General features: G+C 36.8%; 1 protein-coding gene across 13 annotated transcripts in view; it reads right to left on the reverse strand.

Annotated features, from left to right (window-relative positions):
• The window catches only part of atp2b2 (ATPase plasma membrane Ca2+ transporting 2), a 159,917-nt gene that overhangs the window by 78,734 nt on the left and 68,078 nt on the right, over positions 1-13,105 (reverse strand). For all 13 annotated transcript variants that reach the window (XM_056468477.1, XM_056468478.1, XM_056468479.1 and 10 more), the window contains one exon: positions 7,900-8,100. In XM_056468477.1, coding sequence (XP_056324452.1) covers positions 7,900-8,100 — 201 coding nt within the window. The remainder of the gene's footprint in view (positions 1-7,899; positions 8,101-13,105) is intronic.

Raw genomic sequence — 13,105 nt, forward strand, 5'->3', positions numbered from 1 at the left:
TGTGTTTCAGATGTCTATTTTTAGCCTCTGCAGTATGAGGGCACTGATGGCAGCGGTGCAGGGGCTCCGTGGATCTCTTCATTTGATTGAGCTTCATTCTGTGTGCTGAGTGTGTGTGTGTGTGTGTGAGAGTGTGAGAGCTGTCCGTGGTGCTGAAGCACAGACAGAGGCGTTAGATAACAGCTCGTGACTACAGATCAGACACACCAGTACTGCAACACCGCTCACACACACACACTCTGTTACATACTCTCTCTCTCTCTCTCTCTCTCTCTCTCTCTCTCTCTCTCTCTCTCTCTCTCTCTCTCTCTCTCTCTCTCTTTCTTCCTCCATCTCTCTCTCTCTCTCTTTCTTCTTCCATCTCTCTCTCTCTCTCTCTCTCTCTCTCTCTCTCTCTCTCTCTCTCTCTCTCTCTCTCTCTCTCTCTCTCTCTTTCACACATACACACACACATTCACCAATTGCCACAGCCATATCACCCTGCAGCTCAAGACTGGTTACTCACTGAAGCTAAGCAGGGCTGAGCCTGGTCAGTATCTGGATGGGAGACCACATGGAAAAACTAGGTTGCTGTTGGAAGTGGTGTTGGTGAGGCCAGCAGGGGGCGCTCAACCTGCAGTCTGTGTCCTAATGGCCCAGTACAGTGAAGGGGACACTATACTGTCAGCGAGCGCCGCCTTTCGGATGAGGTGTTAAACTGAGCTCCTGACTCTTTGTGGTCATTAAAAATCCCATGGCACTTCTGGTAAAGAGTAGGGGTGTGACCCCGGTGTACTGACCAAAATCCCTCCATCAGCCCTTACATTGGCTCTGTCACTGCCTCTCCACTACACCTATAGCTGGTGTGTGGTGAAGAACTGACACCGTTGTCCTGTGGCTACCGTCGCATCACCCAAATGGATGCTGCATGCTGGTGGTGGTGTGGAGAGACCCCGCCCCACCCCCCGGGCATGATTGTAGAGTGCTTGGGGTGGATAAAATGTGGATAAATGTATATAGCACAGGATAAATGTGCTATATAAATACACATTATATGACAATGTCTGTAAATGTAACATGCTGAAATTTCTAGTGTAGCATGATTTAGAGCACTGCTGTCATCTTTATATACAGAGAATCAGCCCATTTTGCACACCGTTAGAATGTTGCTCGTCTGTGCTATAAAAAGGCTTTTGCTGTTTAAATGAACATTAATTAAAACATCACTGAACTCTTTCATAACTCTTATTAATTGTGTTTTATGAGCTCTGCTGCATTAACAAAGCGAGTACATGAAATTAATTTGTCACAGGGCTGTTTTCAATAATAATAATAATAACAATAATAAAAATAATAATAACAACGACAACTACAATATTAATAATAACACTATAATAATAATAACAACAATAATAATAACAATATTAATAATAACAAAAATATATTAATAATAACAATAATATAATAATAATAATAATAATAATAATAATAATAATTACAACAATAATAACAACAACAACTACAATATTAATAATGACAATATAATAATAATAATAATAATAATAATAACAAAAATAATAACAATATAATAATAATAACAACAACAATAATAATAATAACAATAATAATAATAATAGCAATAATAATAATAATAACAACAACAATAATAATAATAATAATAAAAATAATAATAATAATAATAACAATAATAATAATAATAATAATAATAATAATAACAATAACAATAATAATAATAACAATAATAATAATACTAATAACAATATCATAATAATAATTATAATAATAATAATAATAATAACAAAAATAATAGCAATAATAATAACAATAATAATAATAATAATAATAATAATAATAATAATAATAATAATATAATAATAATAATAATAATAATAACAATAATAATAATAACAATAACAATAATAATAATAATAATAATAATAACAAAAATAATAACAATATAATAACAATAATAATAATAATAATAATAATAATAATAATAATAATAATAATAACAAAAATAATAGCAATAATAATAACAATAATATAATAATAATAATAATAATAATAATAATAATAATAATAATAATAATAATAATAATAATAATAATAACAATAATAATAATAACAATAACAATAATAATAATAATAATAACAAAAATAATAACAATATAATAATAATAACAACAATAATAATAATAATAATAATAATAATAATAATAAATAATAATAAAAATAGGGCGACACGGTGGCTCAGTGGTTAGCACTGTCGCCTCAAAAGCAAGAAGGTCGCTGGTTCAAGTCCCGGCTGGGACTCAATGAAGCAGGATTTGGTCAAATATATTTGCCTCAGCTTTAGCTTACATTTTTTTCCAATAAACTCTTTCCATGTCACACGATTTCTAAAACCTCTCTCAAAATGCAAATCTCCACAACCAGAAGCTGTTTCTCCGCCTTGAACTTCAATTGCATAAAACTCTTTTTTCAAAACACTACACACAATTGTCTACCTAAAACACAACAATCTAACAGCAAGTAACTTGCTTTTCTTTTCCAAACACAACCAATCAAAACGCTACACTTACTCAGCCCAAATAGTCCAGCCCAGCACAAATTTCTACTGCTTTACCATAGTATAGGCCTATAAATACTGTAGGTCAAAGGTGATGGGACACCGAGCTGTTCTGGTCCAAAACTGGTTTTCCACCCATCCACAATTTGTAGTTTTGTACCTACCCCATATTCACCTTTGCTAAACCCTAAAATATAAATGACTATAGAAAAGAATAAATGACCAATGCTATGCCCACATGACGCTTCTCCAGCAATGGAAAATACTCTAAGCGCTAATATTACCCATGATACATTGTGCATAGGATGTGAATTCAATAAGAACTACAAACTCAGATAAAAATTGCCGGCGCTAGAGACCAACCGTCAGGTAAAGAGGCTTCAGTAAAGTTGTGTGAATGATTATTACTTAATTTGTAGCCGCCACACTTTCCATGTTATATCTGCAACAACAATGACTACGTTTACATGAACATCAACAATCCGGTTTTAATCCGATGAAGACAGAACTCCGATTAAGAGTCTACCATGTAAACAACAATTTTTGAATAATTTCATTTGCTTAACGTCATAATCAAACTAAACAGAAATGGAATTAAGACATGAGTTTCTCATCAAGACATGAGTTTCTCATCAGTTTCTCATCAAATCTTTTGACCAATCAAATGCTCTCTAGTATCTGACCCTTAAATGATTGTATGGCTATATACGCTTGAGCTCAACCCCTTACACTGGCAGCGTGTGATAAAAACTTAACTCTACTGGATTTTTTAAAGTGGGAGGAGCTTCTATACGCCCCGCCCTGTCTTCATGTTCCAGTTGAGATTACGTCACACATTAAACACAAATGCACAATTCAAAGCACTTTACAGGACCTTTAATGTATTAAGCTTTACTTGGGGTGCATCTCAATCAGCACCCTCCTAAACTCATTCGTTATGTGCACAAATTCAGGCAGTAGTAAAGAGCACTGATGAGCTTGGTTCACTACACATTATACATCATCAAAACTGTTCATATATTAATTTAACAACGTTTTCAAGTCCATGAGCTAAATCATTTGTTGCTACACAATAACAAATGTCTGCTAGATTGTTCTTTACATGTCTAGCTATATTCGTTCATGTTAATAAATAAATATTTTCAGGTGATGAAAGTTTCAGTGCACTTAAAGAATTTAGCGATTGAGACAGCACTGAAAATGTCTGACACCCTGATCAGTGCACTGACTAGTGAACAAGTGTGCAGATTAAGACACACCCTTGCTGTGATGTGATGCAGTGTCCCTGGTTTACAGTCTCCTAACACTGATCTCCTCCAGAAGTTCAGCAGCTCTTTTCTTCACATCCATACTGAAAGCACCCCAATAAAAGAGCCGTCTCCACCCCTGCAGTAATTGAATCCCTGAGCATTATGGTGATTGATAACACTTGCTCAGCATTCTCGCGGCTTCTTTATGCTGCTTTAATGCTTTTGTCTTCATTGCAGGTTTTATGGCCGGCTGGTTTGATGTATGGCCTTAACCTAAAGGTTATTCCTCCAGCGTTCACTTCATTAACTCCAGAGACCTGAGAGTGTCCTGCACTGGACACACACACACACATGCACACATACACTACCTGACAAAGTCTAATTGCCTTTTAGGAACAGCAAATAATATCTTGACTTCTAGTTGATGATTTGGTATCAGAAGTGGCTTATATAAAAGGTAAAGGCCTCTAGATGATGCTTATTTGAGCACAATAAAATCTGATCATGTCTTGATGTTGACTGATTTGATTAGGACAGTAAGGTCTGACTCTGCTTAGACTAAAGTCTGCTCACTGAACCTTCAATAATGTCCAGTATAGAATATGTGCTTATGCTGCAGTGGAAACAGAATGAATATTGTGTCTGACTCCATCATGAGCTTGGAGGACTGCATCCATACATCTCTGCAATGACTCCAATTACTGATTAATAAAGTCATCTGGAATGGCAAAGAAAGCCTTCTTGCAGGACTCCCAGAGTTCATCAAGAGTCTTTATGTTCATCTTCAATACCTCCTCCTCCATCTTACCCCATACGTGCTCAATAATGTTCATCTCTGGTGACTGGGCTGGCCAATCCTGGAGCACTTTGACTTTCGCTTTCAGAAGCTTTGATGTGGAGGCTGAAGTATGAGAAGGAGCGCTCTCCTGCTGGAGAATTTGCCCTCTCCTGTGGTTTGTAATGTAATGGGCAGCACTAATGTCTTGATACCTCAGGCTGTTGATGTTGTTCATCCACTCTGCAGATCTCCCCATACTGAATGTAACCCCAAACCATGATTTTTCCTTCACCAAACTTGACTGATTTCAGTGAGAATCTTGGCTCCATGTGGGTTCCAGTAGGTCTTCTGCAGTATTTGTAATGATTAGGATGCAGATCAACAGATGATTCATGGGAAAAATCCACCTTCTGCCACTTTTCCAAATGATCAACAAGAAGTTATTATCGGTTGCTCTTACAACCGGGATCGTCAAGACTTTTGCCAGGTAGTGTACATACAAGCACACACATACGCACGCACACACACATACACCCACACTCTCTCTCTCTGATACAACTACATACAAGTACATACTCCAACTATTATAACAAGTCTATACAATAATGCACTATAAGGTTTTATTCTGTCGTCCATTTTTTTACATCTTCTCTGTGATTTCAATCGTTTTACATATTTTATATATTTATACTTTGATATTCAAGAATCACAATATCTTTATACATTTATTGATCTAATTGTTATAGTGTTTTTCTGCCGCTCAAGGTGTTTTTCATAATTATTTTTAATTATTTTAATTATTTTATTATTTTCTTCCAAAATATCGTATTCCTGCGAGGGTTTGAATGACAAAATAAGGAAACTCGTACATGAACTAATAATCGCAATAACAATGTAATAATATAATTATAATAACAACACTGATTTGCTCTGTAGACAATCGAAAACCAAACAAAAATCTTAAGGAGGCCGTTTTTAAAATAATTACTCCAGACTTTCACCAGAGGAAAAATATAACAGCAAATACTCTGAAAAATGTCCTCGCTCTGTTTAACATCCCTTGGAAAATATGTAAAAAAGAATTAAAATGGAGGGCGATTATCGTCTTCAACTGTACTGTTCAAAACACCAGACAAAAAGAGCTCTGCGTGAAAGTGAAGTGATTAGAAATGACGCAGTGTTAATTAGCTGCTCTATTATTATGGTATGTTCTTCTTCAAACGACCCTGCTCTTAAACAGAATGTCAATACTAACTAACTGTGATTGGTTGCTTTATATGATGCTTGAGCGCTCTTTTCTGAGTTGTTGGCCAGAATAAGATAGCAGTCTTTGTGTCCAGAAGGAAGAAAGTTGAGAAATTGACATCTATTAAACTCACCTGAAGATCTGAGAAACACTTTACGAGTATTTTAAAAACTAGAATCAGTTTGGTTTGTATTTACTGCAACGTAAGATGTGCCTGGTAGGTATTTAGGACATCTGTGACTACATAACAGTGTTTATTATGTATTTATGCAGCATAAGAAGCCATCAGAGTGAACATGCTTCTGAAATGAAGCCCAGTGAACAGATAAAAGTAAATGCACGTCTCTCCAGATTTAAGCAAATGAATGATTTAACAATGAAAAAGACGAAACATTTGGCCTTATAAGCTTCACATTTTTGTTTTAGTCAAATTGATTTACCTGAGAACATAGATGATAGATGAATCAATGAATGAACAAATGAATAATTAACTGATTGACTGATAATTGATTGAACGAACAAATGAACGAATGAATGAATGAATGAATGAATGAATGAATGAATGAATGAATGAATGAATGAATGAATGAATGAATGAATGAATGAATGAATGAAATAACAAATTACTGAAAGGAGTAAAAGAATGCATGAAAGAATGAATGCATTAATGAATGATTTGAGTAAGAAAACTATGAACAAATGAATGAACAAAAAAACAAATGAGTGAATTAGTGAATGAATAAAATACTAAATGAACAATCAAATAATTAAATGAATGAGTGAATCTATCAAATAATGAAACAATGAAAAAAACCTATTAATTATCCAAATGAGTGAATGAATGAATGAAAAAATTGAATGAATTAATTAATTAATAAAAAAACAAATTGATTAATGAGTACACAAGCTCAAAAATGAACTACATATTTAAAATGAATTGAATCGACACAATTCTTAAGTTTTTTTGGGACAACTTAATTGTTTTATGTTCAATCCACTTAAATTTATAAAACTGATAAGGGTAACGTAATCGATTTGTGTTGGGAAAACATGAAGAAATTGTATGGAACCTACAATTTTTTACAGTGCAAAAAATGAACAAAAATACAAACTAACAAATGAAAAATCAATCGAAAAAAGGAATGAGTGAATAAACGAATAATTAAGTGAGTGAATGAATGAATAAATTAGGAACATGAGTGCACAATAAACACACAAACCAAAAAAACTAGTGTGAGTGAATGAATGAATGAATGAATGAATGAAAAAAACAAACGAGTGAATGAACAATGAGCGTGTGAGTGAGTGAGTGAATGAATAGAGTGAATGTAATAAACAACTGAACAAAAAATGAACAAACGAATCTACAATGTGTGAGTGAGTGAATAAATTAATGAATGAATGTATAAAAAACAACAAACAAGTGAATGAACAATGAGTGAGTGAATGGATGAATAAATTAATGCAATAATGAATGAACAAATAAATGAACAAATGAATGAATGAATGAATTAAAAAACAAATAGGCTTAAGAATGACCAACTGAATAAAAAACAAGTGAGTGAATGAATGAAATGAATGAATTTGACACAAACAAACAAGTAATGAATAAATGAACAAACAAACAAGTGAATGAATGAATGAATGAATGAATAAATTAATTAATTAATTAATTAACAAAAACAAGTGAATGAATGAATGAACAAACAAACAACTGAACAACAACAAACACGAGTAAATGAATGAATTAATTAATGAATTAATGAACGAAAAACAAGTGATTGAATGAATGAATAAATGAATGAATTAGATACAAACAAACAAGTGATGAATAAATGAATGAACGAACAAACAAGTGAACATAAACAAACGAGTGAATGAATGAATGAATGAATGAATGAATGAACAAAAAACAAGTGAATGAATGAACGAACAAACAACTGAACAACAACAAACACACGAGTGAATGAATGAATGAATGAATGAATGAATGAATGAATGAATGAATGAATGAATGAATGAATGAATGAATGAATGAATGAAGGAAAGTACTCACCGTCGCTGTTGCCCTCTCCAGGCGGCTGGTAGAAGGACAGACCCAGAGAGATCAGGGCTGCAATTTCCAGGATGATGAGGGTCACGTCTTGTAATGCTTCCCATACTAACTGTAAAAAAGTTTTTGGCTTCTTTGGAGGTATAAGATTTTGCCCGAAGACGTCTTTTCTTTTGTCCAGATCTGTGGCCAACCCTGCCAAACCTGTGGAAAAACAACACAATGACTGATGTTACAACTGCAGGGATCAGCTCAGATATACTGCTTCACACACACACACACTCAGTTTAATAGGTTCAGGGGTTCAGAGATGTGGATGAGGTCAAATGGTCATCTGTAACCATGGCGACCAGGTGCCATTGCTGACTCTGTGTTTAGTCGGGATTGGCTGGTTAACTCCTGCTGCTCAAAACTGCAGTAAAAATGGACCAAAGGGATTTTTCAGTACTGATGATCATTTATCTAATCAATTAAAGATGTAGTGTGGCAAAAATAAAATTGTCCTCACTATTAACCAAGTTTTAGGAACAACAAATAATAGCTTGACTTCTAGTTGATCATTTGGTATCAGAAGTGGCTTATATGAAATGCAAAGGCCTCTAGATGATGGTTATTTTACTAAAATAAAATATGATCATGTCTTGATTATGAATGATTTCATTAGGACAGTAAGGTCTGACTCAGCTTAGACTAAAGTCTGCTCACTGAACCTTCAATAATGTCCAGTATAGAATATGTGCTCATGCTGCAGTGGAAACAGAATGAATATTGTGTCTGACTCCATCATGAGCTTGGAGGACTGCATCCATACATCTCTGACATGACTCAAATCACTGATTAATAAAGTCATCTGGAATGGCAAAGAAAGCCTTCTTGCAGGACTCCCAGAGTTCATCAAGAGTCTTTATGTTCATCTTCAATACCTCCTCCTTCATCTTACCCCAGACATGCTAAATAATGTTCATGTCTGGTGACTGGGCTGGCCAATCCTGGAGCACCTTGGCCTTCTTTGCTTTCAGGAACTTTGAGGTGGTTGTAAACTCTACACAGAAATGCCAACTGACCCAGCCGGGACTCGAACCAGCGACCTTCTTGCTGAGACAGTGCTAACCACTGAGCCACCGTGCCGCCACATCGACCATTCATCAACAGTTAAATGATCTGTATATGCTGTCTCTACATTTGTTGAATGTGTATTATGTTAAATCTTTTATCGTGCACACTACTTGTCTATTTGCATCTATATGGGTGTGTTTCGCATGTATTTAGCATATTATTGTTTATTTATTGACTGTATTTAAATGTATATTGTTTTAAACATTTCTCATTGTAATATTTTGCACTGTATTTTGCATCTTGCCTTAAAGGAGACCCACTAGGCCGCTTTTTACAAAATGTGAAAGAAGTCTCTGATATCTCTAGAGCAGTGTTTCCCAACCCTGTTCCTGGAGGCACACCAACAGTACATATTTTGGATGTCTCCATTATCCGACCCATTCATTTCAGGTGTTGGAGTCTCTTCTGATGTTATGATAAGATGATTCAGGTGTGTTTGATTAGGGAGAGGTTGAAAATGTGGACTGTTGGTGTGCCTTCAGGAACAGGGTTGGGAAACACTGCTCTAGAGTGTGTGTGTGTGAAGTTTCAGCTGAAAATAGCACACAGATAATAGTCTCTAACTCTCTGAAACTGACTGTTTTTATCAAGTCTGATTATAAACAATACAAATGATTCATGTTTATCATTAGAAGTTGGATATATTCACACACTGCTGACTTACAAATGTGTTTAAACCCCTTATGAAAGTGATTTTTGCATTATAGATCCCGTTTAAAAACATGTCATTGTATTTTATTTGGAGCCTGCGCTGTTAATGACGTGACAATAAAAGAAATTAGATTTGATTAGCTTCTACAAGGGTTACAGAAACACCGCAGATCAGACAGACAGCAGGTTCAGCATTGAACTGACCGCTGATCGGTGTGAAGCCTGAAAGCTCTTCTCTCCTGCTGCTCCTCTACAGTCTCTGCAATCTGACATTCACTTCTCTTCACTGCAGCAGAAAAAGGCTTTACATCGCGTGCCCACGAATGCAGAATGAGCAGTCGGTCTCTGCGAGTGAGATTGGGCCTGGTGTCACTGCAGTCTCCAATTACCAGCTGACTCACAGCACAGTTACTCACTCCTGCACACTTACATACAGCCTGAGGAGCTGCGCAGACAGATGCACACACTGCACAACTCACTACTACACTGACAATGAAGAAAAGAAAAGGAAATAATGCCCCTGTGAAATCAAAATGAACTTAGTATCAGTATGATAGTCTTAAAGGGCACCTATTATGCAAAAAATCACTTTTATAAGAGGTTTAAACACAGTTGTGTGTCAGCAGTGTGTGAATATCTCCAGCCTCTAATAGTGAACATGAATTAATTGAGCTTGTTCTAATCAGACTTGATCAAAACAGTCTGCAGAAACACTTTGATTGGCATTCTCCCTTTGTACGTGTCATCAGAGGGGGAAAGCCCCGCCCACTAGTGCCCATCTCTCCATCTCATTAGCATAAACAGCAGCCCTGAGTGAGAAGCAGCCGTCTGTCCATTAGCCATTAGAGTGTTTGAGCTGCTGAAGATAATGTCAGCATAGACTAACAGGATTATAGATGTGGAGTTTTAGATGAACGGCAACAGGAGCGACATAGACTGACAGAAGCATGAAGCACACACTAGCTGTGTCTCATTTCAAAGGCTGCATCCTCCGAAGGATGCATTCGAAGTGCGCTGCGTCATAGTGGCGTGACAAAGGCTGTCTCATTTTAAAGAAATCCAAAGGCTCCTTCAAATGCAGCCTTAAAATGCGTCCTTCGTTTTCCAGGTAATGAAGGACACAACCGATGGATCCTTCGCAGCCTCGATTGTCCCAAGATTTATTGCATGCTGATAACGGCAGGATGTTATTTTTTATAATTATTTTTTTAGGGTTTTCACCTTTAATTGATAGGACAGTAGAGAGTATTGACAGGAAAGTGTGGGGAGCAGAGCGAGTGGAAGGATCAGCATAGGAGAGACACTGCTCACTGCAGAGCCACTTGAGCTACAGCGAGGGGGAGCTTGAGCTCTTGCTCCTCCTCCTATAAGCTGTTTTAATTCGTACACCCACCCCACCCCTAACCCCAACCCCCAGTGACATCACTCGTAGAAGAAGTACAAGGAAGGAGGAGCTGGAGCTCAAACTCCCCCTTGCTGGAGCTCTGCACCACTTGGCATAGGACCACGAGGCAGGAATCAAACTCAGGTCGCCGTGAACACCAGAGTGTATGTGTCGACGCACTAACCACTACACCACTGGAGCCGACCAGCAGGATGCTTTTAAAAGAAAACTCTGGATTAAATGTATGAATTTATTGTAATTGGATATCTAAACACGTTAATAAACACAGAGTATGACATGTCTCACTAAAAAGTGCATTACACATTCTTCTTCACCTCATTAAGTAAAGATACACTACAGAGGCTGTATGATATTAGAAAGTCATCCAGTATAAAACTTTGATTCATCAATTAATCTGATCCAGAGGGATGACTGTGGGTTCTTTTAAATAATCTTGTGATCAACAGCAGTATTGAAAACCATCTGTTGTGAAACTGGTAGAACTGTCCATTGACCAGCGGCAGAGCCATGTTCACCAGCACACACACAGATCTGGACTGTGGACAAACGTGATGAGGACAGACTCCCTTATAAGCAGGATTTGAGGATCCAGATGTGCAGCTCTGATTCTCAGTCTCTCAGCAGCTGTGCTGTCTCTGACCGCAGTACTGGCAGCCATTACGGCTCTACTGTGAACGCCATGAATGAGCCCTTAGCTGCATATGAAAATGCAGCACTACTCGAGTAGGTACTACATTTGAGAGTTGCCCTGAAATTTTAATTCAAGGACATCTAATTTAACTTAAGGATATCTATAATCTAGTGTGCTCTAAAACAGTGACAAAATGCATATTCAGAAAATATAAATCTGATATAAACATCCAAATCTTTGCAATTTGTCACTTCCACCTAAATGGATCAATGATTTTTTTGACGTCACCTCATACTTCAGTTTCTCATCAGATCTTCTGACCAATCAAATGCTCTCAAGTGTCTGACATGCCCCGCCCCCTTCCAGTCGCTTCACATTTGCATTTCATTTGATGCGCTTGAGCTCAAACACTGGTAGCTGTGAGAAAAGCCAAACGCTATTGGTCGTTTTTTTTAAATGGGGAGGAGCTACTCTATGTCCGGCCCTCTCTTCATGTGTCAGTATTATTATGTCAATGATGAGCTGAGATGAGATGAGAAGAGGTGAGACAAGATGAGATAAGATGAGAAGAGAAGAGACAAGACGTGGTGAAAAGAGAAGAAAAAGGAAACGAAAAAGAAAAAGAAGAAGAAGAAAGAAATGAGAAGAGAAAGCTCAGTGTGACACAAGGCCACCAAACCTTTCCTGGCGCAGAGAAAGACCGCACAGGTTGCAAATAGCACAGTGAGCTAAAAATAACCAAACACACAGAATGCTAATTGTGTATGTGTGTGCGTGTATATAAATGTGTGTGTGTGTGTGTGTGTGTGTGTAGAGGATCTCTGAGCGCAGCAGCATCATCATCATCAGCAGCAGCAGCAGCAGCAGCAGGCGTGGGCTGTGAGCTCCTGTGATCGCTGCAGAGTTCAGCACACAGCATCACGCCTGTCCTCACGTGACCAGCGCATTAAAGCTTTATTAAAAGGAACAGGAAGACGGCATGGGGAGATATAAATAAGGCAAGGTTTCCTGCGGTTCAGACTCCGCATCATAAGCACAGCCATTAGCAGGTGTCAGCAAACGACTCAAACATAAAAACCACAGTGAAAAGAAAATAAATCCTGCATAAGCCACACAAAAGCAGATCCATAAGGTGCTCGTGCCTTCCTGTTATTAGACTGGCTGCGTCAATATAAAAGTCTGTCAGTTGTGTGTGGCGAACAACCTCTGCATTTATAGCTTCATGTTAATAAATGCAATAAAACGATGTTATTTTATTGACCGTATTAATCTAAGATGTGAGAAAAAACAGAGAAACACAGTTCAAAGTTCAAGTTTTTATGTTACTTTAACTTATTTTAATAAGCTATATTTTAATTCTACAAGGTTTAACTTAATATATTTTGACTAATGAAAGTTGAGATGAC

Source organism: Danio aesculapii, chromosome 11 (genome assembly GCF_903798145.1).
Source record: "Danio aesculapii chromosome 11, fDanAes4.1, whole genome shotgun sequence".
Taxonomy (NCBI): domain Eukaryota; kingdom Metazoa; phylum Chordata; class Actinopteri; order Cypriniformes; family Danionidae; genus Danio; species Danio aesculapii.